Source organism: Catharus ustulatus, chromosome 17 (genome assembly GCF_009819885.2).
Source record: "Catharus ustulatus isolate bCatUst1 chromosome 17, bCatUst1.pri.v2, whole genome shotgun sequence".
Lineage (NCBI taxonomy): Eukaryota > Metazoa > Chordata > Aves > Passeriformes > Turdidae > Catharus > Catharus ustulatus.
The window spans coordinates 8,644,569-8,661,289 of NC_046237.1; the positions used below are offsets into that span (position 1 = coordinate 8,644,569).

The window sequence follows — 16,721 nt, forward strand, 5'->3', positions numbered from 1 at the left end:
AGAATCAAACAAAATGGTTCTTCAGACTACAAGTGTTTGGATAATTGCAAATGAAGTCATGAGCAAGTGGTTTTACATCAAACGAGAGAGTCACATTAAATGAGCTGTCTAAAATCTCAAGGCTGTTTCCTTCCTCAGCAAACCACCCCTATCATGAATACCAAACAGAGAATTTGAGTTCCTTTGTCATTAATAAATAGCAAGTAGTTTTCCAATAAATGTTACCAGCTCTTCAAAGATGATACAACAAACTTTGGGTATCTCTGGACCCATTTAAACCATCCCAGGCTCATCACTTCTTGTGTTTTGGCGTCACCTGTATCATCTTTGAGCTGTCAGGCTCAAGGGGAAGACCAGGTTACAAAGTTAATACTGTTTTCTAGTGCAGGCAAACCAGTAGAGATGTGGGTCTTAAATTGTGATACACGTTTAGGTGGTGAATGAAATCTCTCCTGTAGCGGAGGTGGCTGCTCAGGATGTGAATTTGCTCCTTTGTCATCCTTCTCTACAATTTGCCTTATTAATCAAAATCAGCATTGGCTTGCTTCGTGGTACAAAGCTCCAAACTGCTGCAAACTTTGGCAGATTTGCATGGTGTTCAGCTCCTTGTTTCAGGACTAACTTCTTCAGTTGTTCCAGGTTTAGCCACCACTAAATATCTCGGTATTTAGCTTGCGCGGCCCCATGAAATTCTGACTTTCGAGGGCCTAATGGCTTCTATAGCAACTTCTTTTCTGAAGCTGAAAGTGTTTGCTGGCTCTTGTTGGATTGCATGTCTTGCCCTCACTTGCCAAAAAATTTATTTCTGGTCTTGAGTGCAAATTGGCATTCGGCATCTGAATAAGCAGTAAACTTCTTTATGAATGATTTTGTGCAATGACTAAGTTACTGTGCTTGCATAAATGTTAATCAAACTCTGTAAATTGCTGTTTGCTTATATATTATGACTATTATGATTTGAAAAAATGCAAATTTGTTTTGAAACCAAACCTGTTTTTCTTGCCTACATTTCAGTCAGAACTAAGACATGGTCCGTTTTACTATATGAAGCAGCCACTCACCACAGACCCTGTTGATGTTGTACCGCAGGATGGACGGAATGATTTCTATTGCTGGGTTTGTCATCGGGAAGGCCAAGTCCTCTGCTGTGAGCTCTGTCCTCGGGTTTATCATGCTAAGTGTCTGAAACTGACAGCCGAACCAGAGGGGGATTGGTTTTGCCCAGAATGTGAGGTTAGTTTGATACAAGGAGTGGATTTCTTTCTTGGCTTTGAGATTTAAGCAGCTTTTTCTGTGTTCTGAAATGTTTCTGGTTTATTCCTACATTGCCTCTTGGTCAAGGTATACCAGAAAAATTTGTGTAGAAGAGGAGGCATCCATGGCTTTGTTTCACCACTTTTTCTCTGTGTTACCTGGCTTGTGTTTGCCTTCTTACCACGAGTCTCCAACTTCCTTTGTGTCTCCAGTTCCAGAGAAGCACCATTTCACAGTGATACCTTCATCAGGCACCAGTAATTCTGAAATCATTCTGCAGTTTTCGCTTGTTTAACTTGTGCTTCTACTGGTGGGCTGGTTAACTTTTCGACAGTGCAGAAAATACTGCACTATAGGGTCTACATAAACAAGCGGGTATTTTATTACTGTGGAAGAATTTAATCATTCCTCTCCAGTGATATCTGAGGAGAGAATACTTAGCATCCAAGTGTCTGTAATGAAAGCAAATTGGTTTATGGCATGTTTTCCTCTGATCGCTTATTTTATTAGAGCCCAGGTGACCTTCTCACTCTCACATTGCTCTGAACCCACATTGTATTTGGGAATTTTATGTATTCAGATATTCACTTTGCATGATCTGGAAGATGCTGGACAATTTTCTGGTCTTTTCCTTTTTTTTGTTTTTTCTTCTTTTTTGATAATATACACAGGCCAAAACCCAGGTAAAACAGGCATCTGAAATATTTACACTGCATTATCAGAAATATTTTGTTTCCTATAAAACAGCTATTGTAATTCATTTTAATGATAGAATGTTTCAGTGGAGAAGGATTTGTCTAGAAATTTTAGCTGACAAAGTGTTTTTTTAATCTGAACTTTTAGAAAATCACAGTTGCAGAATGCATAGAAACACAGAGTAAAGCAATGACAATGCTCACCATCGAACAGCTATCATATCTACTGAAGTTTGCACTACAGAAAATGAAACAGCCAGGGGTAAGGACGTTTTTGTTGTTTTCTTGTTTAAATACTTGGATCCTGTGTTTGTCATAATCTGGGGTTTACCTCCTTTAGTGGATGATGAATGTTTAGTTTAGTTTATCAGATTGTCTGTGACAGCTTCTGTTCTAGCTGCCACCTGTCTAGCACCTACAGATTAGTTTAGGTTGGACAGACTATTTTGGAATGCATTTAAAATGTGGTTTCATGATGTAACTTCTGGGTGTATTTTCAGTAGGTGTAATGGAAGTACAGTGTGGTTTTCCAGTGGAAGATGGTGGTTTCTTACTCTCTGAAAGTGGACAGTGCTGTGTTGGACATAAAAGGGGAATATGGAGACATGATCTCTTCCCAATGTGTTTATATGGACACAGGAGCCCTAGCACTGACACTGTTGCATTATTGATTGTATGTGTTAAATGTAGCTTCTCTCTGTTATTACAAGTGCTCTTACCACAGAAATTGCTTGTATCACATACTTCTGAAATGCTGAGGAAATTTCCTTCTGTGTGTCTAAAACATGTGCCATTGTGTGTTGTAAATCACAACAGTACTTTTACAAATCCCCCAATTTTTGTGATTTTTGCAGTTCATCACATCCAGCATATGAAAAATCAGTTAAATGAGACCTTTTAGTTCCTGGTCTGCTAATAATTTACCTCATAAGTCTATAATTACCTTTGAAGAATTTTGCCTGATAACACAGCTGGATTTAGTATTAGAACATGAGTGAGTGTTGTGTCATTGATGAAACTGTTCAGTATTTGTAACCAGTGTGGTTATTTTTTCCCCTAACAGACAGAGCCATTTCAAAAGCCAGTTTCACTGGATCAACACCCAGATTATGCAGAATATATCTTTCATCCAATGGACCTTTGTACATTAGAGAAGGTTTGTATGAAGCTAATGGAGGAAAGTTTCTTGAGTTTGATTTCTCTCTGTAACATTTCTAAAATGTTTGATGGCAGGGGGAGAGAAGTTGTTTGAAATTATTTTGATGGGTGGTGTGGTTTCTTGGTTATTGTGAAAGTCAGGTCATTTACAGCTTAAAAACAATCATATCTTAACTGAACTTCAGTCTGAGCCACTAACAAATGCTCAGGAAAAAATAGTGTGAAAAAGACAAGTCAGATACTGCTGGCTTCCTCCTATTAAATTAATCTGATTCCATGAGTGATCTCCAGGAGAGAATTCTTAAAGCAGAATTTTCATTTGATCATTATGTTGCATTATGTTTCATTTGATCATTATGGATCATTAATTAGGAGCCATTTGATGTATGTCCAGGGGTCATTCCAGACTCATTTTACTGATCATTCAACAAATACTGTAATCTCCACTGCACCTGAGGTGTAGAAGAAAAAAGAAACAGTCAAATGGAACTTTCATTCTCAGTTCAATAGTAATTTGAAAGTACACATAATGAAGAAATTCTCCGTTCTCTGTTGCTTAATGAAGAGTGAAGCATTGCAGAGCTTTGTTCTGTCAGGACCTGGTGAAGAGACAAGTTTTCATTCTCTGTGTCCTTACACTGGAGGCCGATGTTTTTGTGGTATAAAGTATGGTAACAAAACCACAGGACTGATTTTATTTAATCAAATTGCATTACCCTCTAGGTAGACTGTAATATCAAACATAATGTACTGTGACCAGAATTTTTCCTGAGTCTTGTAAAAATTAAAACTGCTGTGGAATGATAATATATCAGCAGAAGAAACCAAAGACTAATTTCTGCAGAAATACTGTGTTCCTGTGTTAGGAAATATGTTTTTTTGGAAATGCTTGAGATGTTAATCTAAATAATTCACTATTTAGATTTAATTTAGACAGTTCATATGTTTCCAGGAAAGTCAAAAGGCGCCTTGAATTTGAGAGATTCTTAAGCATTTAGAATCTTAAGTCTGCAGTAAATAAATATCATAGAATCACAGGCTGGTTTGGGTTGGAAGAGCCTTTAAAGCTCATCTCCAGGCCCCTGCTGTTGACAGGGACACCTTCCACAGGACCAGGTTGCTCAGAGCTGTCCAACCTGGCCTTAAACACCCCCAGGGGTCAGTTTTATTTATTGTCTGACTGATAGGACAGAACATTCAGGAAGAAGCTCTCACTTTTTACTGATCTCTGATCCCTGATACATTCTTAATTTCTTCTTTACAGAATGTTAAAAAGAAAATGTACGGTTGCACTGAAGCATTTTTGGCTGATGCCAAATGGATTTTGCACAACTGCATTATTTACAATGGGGGTAGGTATTAATATGTATTTACATCCTCAGATCTGAAACTTGGAGATAAAGTCATGGAGCAGTGTAGACTTCTATACTGAAAGTGTCTTCCTGTTAATGACCATAGTGCCTAAAAACAACAATTTTTTTTTAACAACAATAAATAAAACTGTAGGGCCAGATACAACCTGTGCTGTCACTTGCTTATTGCACCTTAGAGAAAACATTTCTAATAAGGTAGAATCATAATCATGGAATGGTTTGGGCCTTAGATGACCTGATCCAATCTGCATCATTTAGTTCCAGCCCCCAAATTGCTTTCATGTTTTGTATTGTATAGCACTTAATTGAGACCTAACTGAGAAGATCATCCAGCACATCTCTCTTTGAAAGAGTGTGTCAGTGGTGGGAAGGCTGCAGTAGGCTACAAAAAGGAGCATTTAATGATTATTAAATGCTACATTGAGAAGAAAAGTGCTGATGCTCTGCTTTTGCAAGCATGCATGCAAGTAGCTCATGCATGTGTTTTTATGTAGTTTTTTTAGATCTTCTCTTTTGTTTTTATGGATGACTTTTATATCTGAAAACTGTTGATTTTATCATGGTTCTACCATAACAATTTTCTTGGTTAAAGCATTTTATTGTTTCCTCAGGAAATCACAAATTGACACAAACAGCAAAAGTCATCATCAAAATCTGTGAGCATGAGGTATGAGTGCCCTGATTAAATTAATTGTTCTGTATTTTTAGTGTTCAATGTAATGTATTTGTGAGTGACATAATACATATTTTCCAAGATGTGTATTGCAGATTTATAATTTTTGTAGGTTTTCTTACATTTAGGTATGCATATCCATGGCCTACAGAAAGGCATTTGGCAAAGGCATTGCTAATGTGTCTTCCACTAGGATATTCCCTATTTATGATTAAGACTTGTGGGAAGGGCAGGGGAGAAAATGAATATATGGATTCTGCTGAAAGGCACCTGTCATGCTAATGAATATTTGGAGCTGGAAAAAGAGACCAACATCTTCTGATGTGTAGATGTACTTTTTGTGGTTCTTTTACTGTAACAATATGATTTTCCTCTGAATAAATGCAAATGACCACACTTGGGACTCTGGTTATCTCTTCAATAACTTTGCTTTGTCTTTCCAGATGAATGAAATTGAAGTATGTCCGGAATGTTATTTAGCTGCTTGCCAAAAACGCGAGAATTGGTTTTGTGAGCCTTGTGTAAGTTAAGAATTATGGTAGTCTAACTACTACATTAAACTAGCAGTTCTCATTGCCTGCTATCCCCTCTTTGTTTTCAACCTGGGGTGATTACTGAGTCAAGGAAAGCTGCTGCAGTTTACCAAACATCCTTGTGGAGTCAAACTATCTCAAGTGACTTAGCTGTAAGATTGCAGGTTTTCACAAAAGGATTGGTCCAGTTGGAAATGATTGTAAAGGCTGTCAGCAGCCAGTTCACAAGTTCTCTGTCCTCAGGTAACTGCCTTGTGCCAGCAGTGCTTACCTGAGGTACCCTCAGTGTTCAGATGACTTCTGAAATGTGAACGGCTCTTTCTAATGGGCATCAGCTCAGACTTGATTTTTCTTCTGTGACCCATTGATAACTTGTCTGTTTGCTGTTTAATACTGAACCAAATTTGGGAAGACACCTTGAGATTCTTAAGTACAAGTGTGTAATCAAGTTCTTTCTTGATCTATCCTGGTTTCAACTGGGATAAGAATTCCTTTTCTTAGTAGCTGGAACAGTGTTGTGTATTTGATTCAGTGTGGGAATCATGTTGATGACACATTGATGTTTTGGTTGTTACTAAGTAGTGCTTACCCTAAGTCAAGGACTTTTTAGTGTCTTATGATCTGGCAAGACACAAGCCTAAGTGAAAATTAGAGCATTTCAAAGATTGGCTCTTGCCTAACTTACGTTATGCTATATATTTGGAGGGGACTACGAAGTGCAATTATTAGAAGTTTAATCAAGATTTGTAAGGTTTTTCATTTTGAGAGTTTTAAAAATATAATTTCATCAGTTTGTCCTCTCAGGATTTATTATGTTTACAGTAAAATGGAATCTTGTATTTGGCAAATTCCTTGTGCATGTTAGATCTTTATTTAATCTAAGTAATACATACAATTTTAAAAAATTGTGTTTATTATTAGATTTGAAGCTTCACATTTTCTTACTGTGTATTTTGCCTCTTCCTCTAGAGCAATCCCCACCCTTTGGTCTGGGCTAAACTCAAAGGCTTTCCATTCTGGCCTGCTAAAGCACTGAGGGATAAGGATGGGCAGGTCGATGCCCGTTTCTTTGGCCAACATGACAGGTGGGAGTTGAACCAAAGGCTGTACTTAAAAAATTTCTGTTGGAATTTAGTGTGCTTGCAAGTTTTTGGATCCTGTCTTTAGAACACCCTAACAAATGGTGTAATAGTGTAGCAAACATAGTTTTAGTTGCCTACATGATGTCTTTAGAACTCTGTAAGATACTTACATAATCTGGTGAATGTGCAGCTTAATTCCTGTGTCTGGTGTTGTGCTGGTGAGAACTGTAGTTGTTAAAGATGGAAGAAACCAATGAAGTAATTTATGTTGTCTAAACATTATGGGAATATGCATACACCTGTAGGTTTAAAAAATACAGAAATATAACCTGTGTTTAAAATGCCAGTTTTGCTCTGAAGGGAGTTCTTTGTACTTGTGAATCCTCTGCTTAGATGGGCACAGCCATGATGAATCCAAGTTGATTTGTTATAAACTGTAAAAAACCCAACTATACAGGGTCATGGAATAATGAAATCGAGGTTTCTGCTATCTTAGGATTATGGGAAGCAGTTTCAGCAGTTCTGCTTCATTTGATGGTAAATAAAATCTGTCCAATACTTCCTGATAGAACTTTTCCTGGCACTGAGGAATTTGGCCAACCTGGCCTGGAGTGTAAAAATGTTTCTAAGAAAGTGCATTTGAAGTATTCATTTCCTTACCTGCTTTTTACATTTTTGTGCCATGACAGATAGATTGTTTAGCAGTGGTTGTCTTGCAGTTACATAGACTGTTCCAATTAGGAATATTTTGTCATATTTGACCAGCATTAAGTCATGTTTTATTGCTGCTGGGTAAAGTAAAATAGGACAGTTGTAATCCAAGGCATGCAATTTGCTTACTTACCAAAACTAAGCACTGAAATATTAAAAGAATGTAATGATGGATCTTTAAAATAATCTGAGCTATTCATATCTTTATGATTAAGCAGAAATAAATTAGTAAGTGCATAAAAGTTGGCAGTGTCAATTCGCAGTGTGAAATGTAGTTATATTATCTTTTATTTCTCTGTTTTATATGTAGGGCCTGGGTTCCAATAAATAATTGCTACCTCATGTCTAAAGAAATTCCTTTTTCTGTGAAAAAGACTAAAAGCATCTTCAATAGTGCAATGCAAGAAATGGAGGTTTATGTGGATAACATTCGTAGAAAATTCGGAGTGTTTAATTATGCACCTTTCCGGACACCATATACTCCCAACAATCAATACCAAATGTTGTTAGACCCTGCAAACCCAGCTGCTGGAACTGCAAAAACAGACAAACAAGAGAAAATCAAACTGAATTTTGATATGACAGCATCACCCAAGATTCTGATGAGCAAGTCCATGCTGGGCAGTAGCACCGGCCGCAGGATTTCACTGACAGATATGCCACGGTCACCAATGAGTACCAACTCATCAGTTCACACTGGCTCTGATGTTGAGCAGGATGCAGAGAAAAAAGCAACTTCCAGTCATTTTAGTGCCAGTGAGGAATCCATGGACTTCATTGAGAAAAATACAGGTAAAAAAAAAGAAGGTACAGGACTTTGGAAATGGACTAGTTTTATTCCATGTACTTTTTAAAGACAGGCTGTATTATGACTTTATGAAGGTATTATAGTTTATGAAAGAATTTTTTAAAAAGAGATGCATTTAACTTTCAATATCACAGATAAGAACAGTTCTTTCTGTCACATTGAGAAGGAATGAATGATCTTAAAAAGTGACTAACCTGTTCAATTTAAGTAGCAGGAAATAGCTGTAACTGTTAAAGTGAATGAAGAATGGAAATAAATGAATAAATAAATAAAAGAATTGTCATGAGTAGGTGTTCTGGTTTTAAATCTGTCTTTATTAATTTTGTACCTTTTCAGCTTCTCCAGCACCAACAAGAACAGGTCAAGCAGGGAGCTTGTCAGGCAGCCCCAAACCTTTCTCTCCTCAAGCATCAACGCCAATCTCTGCTAAGCAAGAAAGAACTTCCACTCCTGGAAGCATTCTGAATCTTAACCTTGGTTAGTTTTGATGTGTTTGATTCTTACAGCTGAACAAATGATGGTGGTGTCAGTGCAGCATAATATGAACAAATGTGCTTGTATGTGGCTTTAAATGAACAAAGCCCGTTAAATGAGGCACACATGTAATTGGTTCATCAGATATACTGGGGTTTTATCTTGTAAAAGAAAGTTTCCGTTATTGTTTCTTGTTGATGAAAGGAAGTAGTTAAGGGATTTTTTTTTTTCTTAGCTGAACCATACAAATGAATATGTCTGAACAGTAGGTAAGTTTCTAAAGGTTGTAATTGCATGAACATTGCTGCTCTTCTCCACTCAGTCTCTCTCAAGTGAATTGCTGGCAAGGTTTCCTTGTGATCTTTAGGATTTAGGATTTACTAGGGCTTCTCTCTTGCTGCCTTCACATCACCTCCTCACTGACCATCCCTCTCTAGGGAGATAGATGGATGAAAGGAATTAGCAGAATTCTTGAAGTCTTGAAACTCCCTAGAAGTAAATTCTGGGATTGTGGAATTTTGAAAGATGGAGCAGGTAAGTACTAAGTTAAAACAGTTCTGCAAGCCAAACTTGTAAATCAGTTTCCTCAGTCATGCTTGGTTCCTGTGAGCGTTCTGATTCACTTCTGGTTGCTTTTTACCTCCACATGATATTACAGAGAGAATTAGGATTTTGCCCCTTGGTGTTTGCCAGGTATTTCAGGAAGTTCAAATCATGATTTCATGTCTTCAGTGCCTTAGAGATATTCTGATTCTGGATACAAGCTCACAAGTCTATTTTTCAGTGGGTCATAGTGTGGACATAATTGTTGAATTAATTTCTTCTGCTGCACTGCAGCTGTTTGGCACCTCATCTGAGGTAACAATGCATTTGGAAAAACACTAAGAAATACACAGTGATGCAGTTGTTTGAGCCACAGATGGGAGACATCAGCTGGAGCACTTTGAATAAATAGCATAGATTGGAAAATCTGATGTTATGATCCATGAGTAATACCATAAAAGAAGTTGTATACTCTCAAGTAGAATATCTGGGGTTTTTTCAGGGTTAGGGAAATCTCTTTTATGAAATACACTTTTTGGTGATGAGAGTGAAAATAACAACCATTCTTCATTTAATAGTGTCAGCTGTGCCAGACATGGGTTCTTCTGTGGATGTCAGAATGCTTCCAATATATCTCATTGTGTCTCATTGTCATACACGATGTGAACAGGATTTCTCTCTGCAAAAACAAAAGTGAGAGTCCAGAAAACAAAGACACTTTATCTTCAGAAGAGTGATAGGAGCACTCTGTGGTCTGCAATTCAGCGAAAAGGAAGTAAAAATAACAGAAATGAACCATCGGTTGCTACTGGCAGACTTGCTAATTTGAAAAATTGAAATGTGAATGAGCAAGATATTCAGGGATTTGGGGGGAAGAAAAACATGTCTCTGGTAATACTGGACCTACCCTTGGATAACAGAGGCAGGAAATAGTAAGAATGTACCTTGATATGAAATGAATCATGGGTTCAACTCTTTGAATTTATTTTACATTTCTGCAAGTTGTGCCTCAACAGAAAATGTTTTACATATATGTATAGTAAAATATGGCAATGCTGTGTCATATTTAATTACTCTAGAATGAAACTAAAATGAAATAAAGCACGAATGCACACTGTGCCAGTGTTACCTTTTGCCTTCTCTGTGGCCTCTGAGTTTTCTCAGCTTATGGCATTGGCACTTCTGATCCTACCTCAAGCCAGTTGAAGGGACTAAACTGACCAAGCATAATTCTCTTCATTTTTTCCTCCTTCTTCATGGGTCCTTTTTCTTCCCTCAGCTAACTCCAACTGATTTAGTGCCCTGAGCACTGATGGAATGACAGCACTCCTGGCAAAGGGTAAAGGATAGGATTGTGCTATAGAAATACAGCCTCTGAAATAGGAAAATTGAAGGAAAAATGTGAAACTTAGTTGCTAAGACAGTTTTAGCCTTAGCACTGTAGTGTGTATTCTTTGCAGACAAATGTGTGCATTTCAGAAAGTTCTATACATGTAGATGAAAACTCAAGATTTTGCTGACATATACTGAAAAATGTACTATTCTATCCAGTGAAATAATCCATATTTTTGTATGTATTTTCATGACCTAACTTTTGGATTTTAAATGATGACTATAAAGATTTTATGTGTCTTACAATCTTGTAAAGATTTTATTTCTATTTGATTTTCTCTGTGAAGGTTGTACTTTTAGTAGTAAACAAGAGCAGTAGTTCAGTAGAGGTGCAGACAGCTTTACAAACCTGAATGGGGATTTCTTAATTAATTCACATTGATGGAGAAAATGTCTCCGTAATTGATACATGTGTTTTGTATATGAAGAGAGGAAGAATCCATTTTTTTTTGTAGTGAAGTCATTGTAGAGTTATTATTTAGCCCATAGTTCAAAGAAAAGTGCAGTATGTTCAGATTGCCTGCACTGCTCTTTGGTGAAACGTGGTTTATCTGGATAGCGATCTCGGCTCTTCCTGTAAAACCTTTCTCTGGGTTTGTGTTCCTTTGTGCAGATCGCAGCAAGGCTGAGATGGATCTGAAGGAGCTGAGTGAGTCAGTGCAGCAGCAGAGCACCCCAGTGCAGCTCATCTCCCCCAAGCGCCAGATCCGCAGCAGGTTCCAGCTCAACCTGGACAAGACCATCGAGAGCTGTAAAGCACAACTGGGTGAGTGCCCTCAAGAGCACAGTGGACATCAGCAGGATACACCTAAATTGGAGCTTAAATAAGTTTTTGGATAGTAAAACCAGAAATATTTTATGTTTTAAAACAAGAGAAGGGAATATTCAAACTCTTTGAGGCAAAATTCAGAACACTGAACTAGTTTGCTTTAAAGCACAGTGAGACCTGATGCTTCAAGTTTTTGTCAAAAAGTTTTCATCTTTTAACCTGGCTTTGTACCATTCTGATGTACACAGTATGAGAGGATTATAGTCTTATCTGCTTTGCAGGTTGAATAATTGGAGAATTCTGCCTAAATTCTATCAGTTGCAGTGAGTAGAATGGATGTAAGTAACTATGATCAGGTGAATAGTGTTGCTGATTTTCAAGGTGGCTTCTTGTAGATAAAAATAATTCATTTTTGTATTTGCCAGCATTGGGTTCTGAGTTGAACAAAAGACCTTGCAGGCAGTGGGAAAAAGTAGTGAAAGGAGGGCCACTGAATGAAATAAAAATATTAATTGGGGTATGTAGAAGTTCATTCTTACCCATTGTGCTACTGGGATAGGGCACTGAGCTTTGTAGCTTAAGGTCTGCAGTTAAGGTAATGGTATGTGTACACTTTGTTCCAGTATATAGAGTATTTTCTTGGTAATATCAGTCAGTCTGATGTCAGCATGGAATGTACTTTTCTTCCCACAATTAGGAATAAATGAAATATCTGAAGCTGTTTATACTGCAGTAGAACACAGTGACTCTGAAGATTCTGAAAAATCTGATACCAGTGACAGTGAATATAGCGATGAGGATCAGAAATCAAAGAATGATCAAGAGGATGGTGAGGACAAGGAAGGTGCAAGAAGTGATAAAGAATCATTGAGCTTGAAAAAAAAACCTAAGCCTCCAGCACAGAATGAAGACAAGGAGGAACTTAAAAGCACAAGTCCAGAAGTGGAGAAAACAGAAGAAGCAGTCAAGGAAAAAGCTGTTTCAGACACTGAAAAAGAATTTTCTGAAAAGGGAAAGAGTTTACAGCATCCTGCAAAAGAAAAGCTGAAAGGTAAAGATGAGACAGACTCTCCAACTGTGCACCTGGGACTGGACTCTGATTCTGAGAGTGAACTTGTCATCGACCTAGGAGATGATCATTGTACTCGGGAAGGAAGGAAAAACAAGAAAGAATCTAAAGAAACTTCTCCTAAACAAGATGGTAGGATGAAATTATTTCCTTTTTTCCCCACTCTGTTCTGTAGGGCTGTTACTAAAGGTAGAATTGCCACTTTTATTTTTGCATTAAGATAAAGGTATCTGTATTAAAACAATTTTAAGGGATGATTGTTCATCCTTTGTGACAATGAAAAAAGTTTCCAGTGCTCATTGTAGTTTTTGTTTAAACCTAATTAGTTTTACTGTTTTCTTTCAGCAGTGTAGAGCTATGAATATCCATAATTTTTGCTCTGTCACAAATGTAGATTGCAATTATTACTACTTTCAGTTGAATCTTTACATTCCCATTGACCTCCCAACATTTCAGGTTTGGAAGAAATTAGAACTTGCCAAACATAGAAATTGCATAAGAACCCATGCAAATCAATGTAAACATACTCAGTAATAATCAAAAGAACAACTAAATCACTGGTATCTCTGAGCTATTGTACCTTGTTTGTGCTGCTAAAAGAGGAAAGCAATCTCAATTAATGAGTAATGTTCTTTTGCTAGCCTTGTTTTGCATGTTAGTCTTTTGAAAAATAGAAAACCAGAATTAAATGGTTGGATTGAAAAATATTTTATTTTTCATATAACTTTAATCTTGTTGTTGATACTTTATAGCATGTTGGCTCAATAATTTTATTTAAAATAGTGTTTTAAATCCTTTAACTAAGCATACTATAGAAGACCACTTAATGCTCCTGAATTTTGAATTTTAAGACAGAATTTAATGCGTAAATGTTACTATAATCAAGAAATTGGATTGTCAAATAAGAGGAGAATTTTAATTTTGAGGATTCTTGCTTTGTTTAAAAATTTATTAAGTAAGGCAGCTTTATGAATTTCAGAACTACTGTCCATGTGATCTAAACCAGTGATGGTTGAAAGAATAAGTAATCCTAAAATTTTACTTTGATAGAGAGGCAAAGAAATGACACATATTCTGGGTGAAATTAAAAGTGAATTTATATATTCATTCATTCATACATACACACATATATATATATATATTAGAGTATATTATAGATGTAATTTGTATCTTGTCCATGGTTCCAAGGCTCTACCTTTTGTGTACAAGATATTAAAATGCTTTGGTCCAGAAAAGAGATCTGATGCATGCAAACCTGAAGGTCTTTGTCCCTTTGCAGACCCCTGTCAGTGCAGCAGCCTTCTCTTTCAGACAGATTTTTCCTGGCTGCAGTTTTGAAAGAATCATCCAGTTCCTAAATTGATAAGTGTGGAACAGTCAGCTATAAACTTTGGATGATTTAAACACAGATATCTTAAATATAAAGTAAATTTCACAGAATCATCAGGGTTGGAAGAAACCTTCGAGGTCATTTAGTCCAACCATGCACCCAGCATCACCATAATCCCCCCTAAGCCATATCCCCACACCCAGATGCTTCTCACAAGATGTGTTTTCTAGACCCTTCCCATTCCACTGCCCCTCTTTGGACTTGCTCCAGCACTTTGCTCTCCTTTCTGAAGGACTCAAAACTGAACACAGCACCTGAGGTGTGGCCTCACCAGTGCCAAGTATTCAGGACAATCACTGTCCTGACCCTGCTGGCCACACTTGTGCTGACACAAGGCAGGATGCCATGGCCTTCTTGGTCCCCTGGGCACGCTGCTGGCTCATCTCCAGCACCCCAGGTCCATTTCTGCTGAGCAGCTTTCAAACCACTGTGCCCCTGTAGTGCTGCAGAGGTGGTTGTGACCCAAGGGCAGGACCCAGCACTTGGCCTTATTGAACCTGTTTCAGTTGTCCCAGGCCATTGATTCACTCTTGACAAGATCTTTGCAGAGCCTTCCTGTCCTGGAGCAGATCAGCACTCTTGCCCAACCTGGTGTCATCTACATTTGGTTGTCAATGTCAGTTCACTGTTGTTGAGGAAGTTTGTAGTGTTCCTTCAGATACTGCTCAGACATTAATCCTTTAGAATGTTGTTTTTTCTCCTGAAGGAAATGGGGATGACAGGTGAAAGTGGTAAGGCAGAAACATCCTAACAAGTGCTAACCTCTTACATATCTTCTGAATGAGGTCAAGCTGGTTTTTCTTGGTTTTGTAGTTTTTGTTTTGCTTAGTAAGCTGGTTTTTCTTGGTTTTGTACCTTTTGTTTTGCTTAGCTACTGATGCATCTGTATTGCCACCGGTTTCAACTAGACTGAAATGACTTTACTTGTAGAATATTGATAACTTTTGAGGAAAATAATTCAAAGCAGACTGGAAGGTATATATGGCTGTTCCAAGAACTAGATGGAAAATTATGAGTCGGATGTGTTGGTGAAAAACTGGCATAACATTTCATGTTTGTTTAGTTGTAGGTAAAACTCCACCTTCCTCCAGTGCAAGCACCCAGCCTCTGCCAGAAACTCCAGTGCTCACCCGCTCCGCATCACAGACCCCCCCAGCTGGTGTGACAGCAACCACCAGTGCTGCTTCTACTGTCAGTGCTCCCTCTGCTGCCACAGGCAGCCCTGTGAAAAAGCAGAGGCCTCTGCTGCCCAAGGAAACCGCCCCTGCTGTGCAGAGGGTGGTGTGGAATTCTTCAAATAAATTCCAGACATCTTCTCAGAAATGGCACATGCAGAAGGTGCAGAGGCAGCAGCAGCAGCAGAGCCAGCAGTCCCAGTCACAGCAGCCTCAGTCCTCTCAGGGGACAAGATATCAGACCAGACAAGCAGTTAAAGGTACACACTTTCTTACTCAATGTTCCTGTGGTGCCATAGTTCCCCAGTAGTGATCCCTGTGCTCCAAGGGTGCCCAGCCAAGAGTTCTTGTCTATAAACAAAATCTAAAAGTGTCTCTGATAAGTGTCTTTAATATACCAGTTATCATTGTACTTGCTCTTTCTGTGTGTATTTATAGTCATGTCTCCTTATTTTAATCACAAAAAAATTATGTGTCTCTATAAATATTTTTGCTTTTCATAGCCATAACAGATTTGGAAGGGTAAACAGAATAATTTTCTGGATCATATGCTAAAACCATTAACTATTCCACTTGCATGTTTATTGGTGTCACCTCAGTATCTACAAATTGCTTCCAATTTTGTCTGACAAGCAGTAGATCTGAAGGATTGAAGAGTTTTTCAGAGTATAATTTGTCAACAATGAAATTAGGCAGGCTCCAGGATTTGTCTTTGAAATCCTTGTTGTTTAACAAGACTTTGATGTGAGTTTACTGAGCAAACAGCCCTGGCATTTCAGAATGTTTTCACAACTGTTTTCTCACCATCCCTTTGCTGGAGCCTTCACCAGTAGCTGGCACAGGCTTACACAAGCCTGTGCTGCTGCTGCTTCCCTTCACTTAACAGGAACTTTATGTAAATCAGCTTCATTTGTCATTTCAAATTGATAAACTGAAATGTTTACGGCTGTGCCTGATGAGGAGACATTCTCCACTCTGCTGACACCACTGGCATGCAGGTGGTTTTGTAGAGGAGAGATTTAGGTGATGGCTCACATAGAGACATTTACAGAAGTTCATTTCTCTGCTCCCAAACTGCCTTTGTTTTTGTTATTTAAGCAGTGTTGAGGAAGTGGTATTTTTTGCTTGTAAACTGCATAAATTGATGCAGAAATGTTCAGTGAGGAAAAAGAAATGTGAAAATTGGAGAAGTTAAATGCAAAACTTTTAATAGAATCATAATTTAGTACATACCTTAACAGTATGGGCTGAACTTTGTGTTCAGTCTGTGAGTTTTTCTCAGTATTGTTTGCTGTTGAGCACATCATGGCAGGGTTCCATCTTAAATATTATAGTCTAGAAATCTATCATGTGAAAACTATAAAGTCTATAGATTTCTTATATACTTAATTGGCATAAACAAAAATGTAGCTCATGAAGATGAATAAATTGTTTATTTCAGTAATTGCACTACTGAGGACAATGGCAATGAAGACATCTTTTATAATATGAATCAGTAAAAATAGCTTGAAAAGTTTTATTCTTAAAGAAATATTATTTTAAAAATACTTCTACACTGGCCAGTCAAAAATGATTAGTTTCAAAGTTACATTCATTACCTCTAAGCCTTACAGTTATGTACA

The 16,721-nt window shown here is 37.7% G+C and overlaps 1 protein-coding gene across 7 annotated transcripts in view; it reads left to right on the forward strand.

The window, feature by feature from the left end:
• The window catches only part of ZMYND8 (zinc finger MYND-type containing 8), a 44,988-nt gene that overhangs the window by 23,649 nt on the left and 4,618 nt on the right, over positions 1 to 16,721 (forward strand). For 5 of the 7 annotated variants that reach the window (XM_033075042.2, XM_033075041.2, XM_033075044.2 and 2 more), the window contains exons 4-15: positions 1,015 to 1,233; positions 2,098 to 2,211; positions 3,013 to 3,105; positions 4,372 to 4,459; positions 5,092 to 5,147; positions 5,597 to 5,674; positions 6,656 to 6,771; positions 7,790 to 8,271; positions 8,624 to 8,764; positions 11,310 to 11,462; positions 12,163 to 12,666; positions 14,988 to 15,359. In XM_033075042.2, the coding sequence (XP_032930933.1) occupies positions 1,015 to 1,233; positions 2,098 to 2,211; positions 3,013 to 3,105; positions 4,372 to 4,459; positions 5,092 to 5,147; positions 5,597 to 5,674; positions 6,656 to 6,771; positions 7,790 to 8,271; positions 8,624 to 8,764; positions 11,310 to 11,462; positions 12,163 to 12,666; positions 14,988 to 15,359 (2,416 nt within the window). The remainder of the gene's footprint in view (positions 1 to 1,014; positions 1,234 to 2,097; positions 2,212 to 3,012; positions 3,106 to 4,371; positions 4,460 to 5,091; positions 5,148 to 5,596; positions 5,675 to 6,655; positions 6,772 to 7,789; positions 8,272 to 8,623; positions 8,765 to 11,309; positions 11,463 to 12,162; positions 12,667 to 14,987; positions 15,360 to 16,721) is intronic. The other 2 variants (XM_033075047.2, XM_033075043.2) reach the window with 1 other exon arrangement.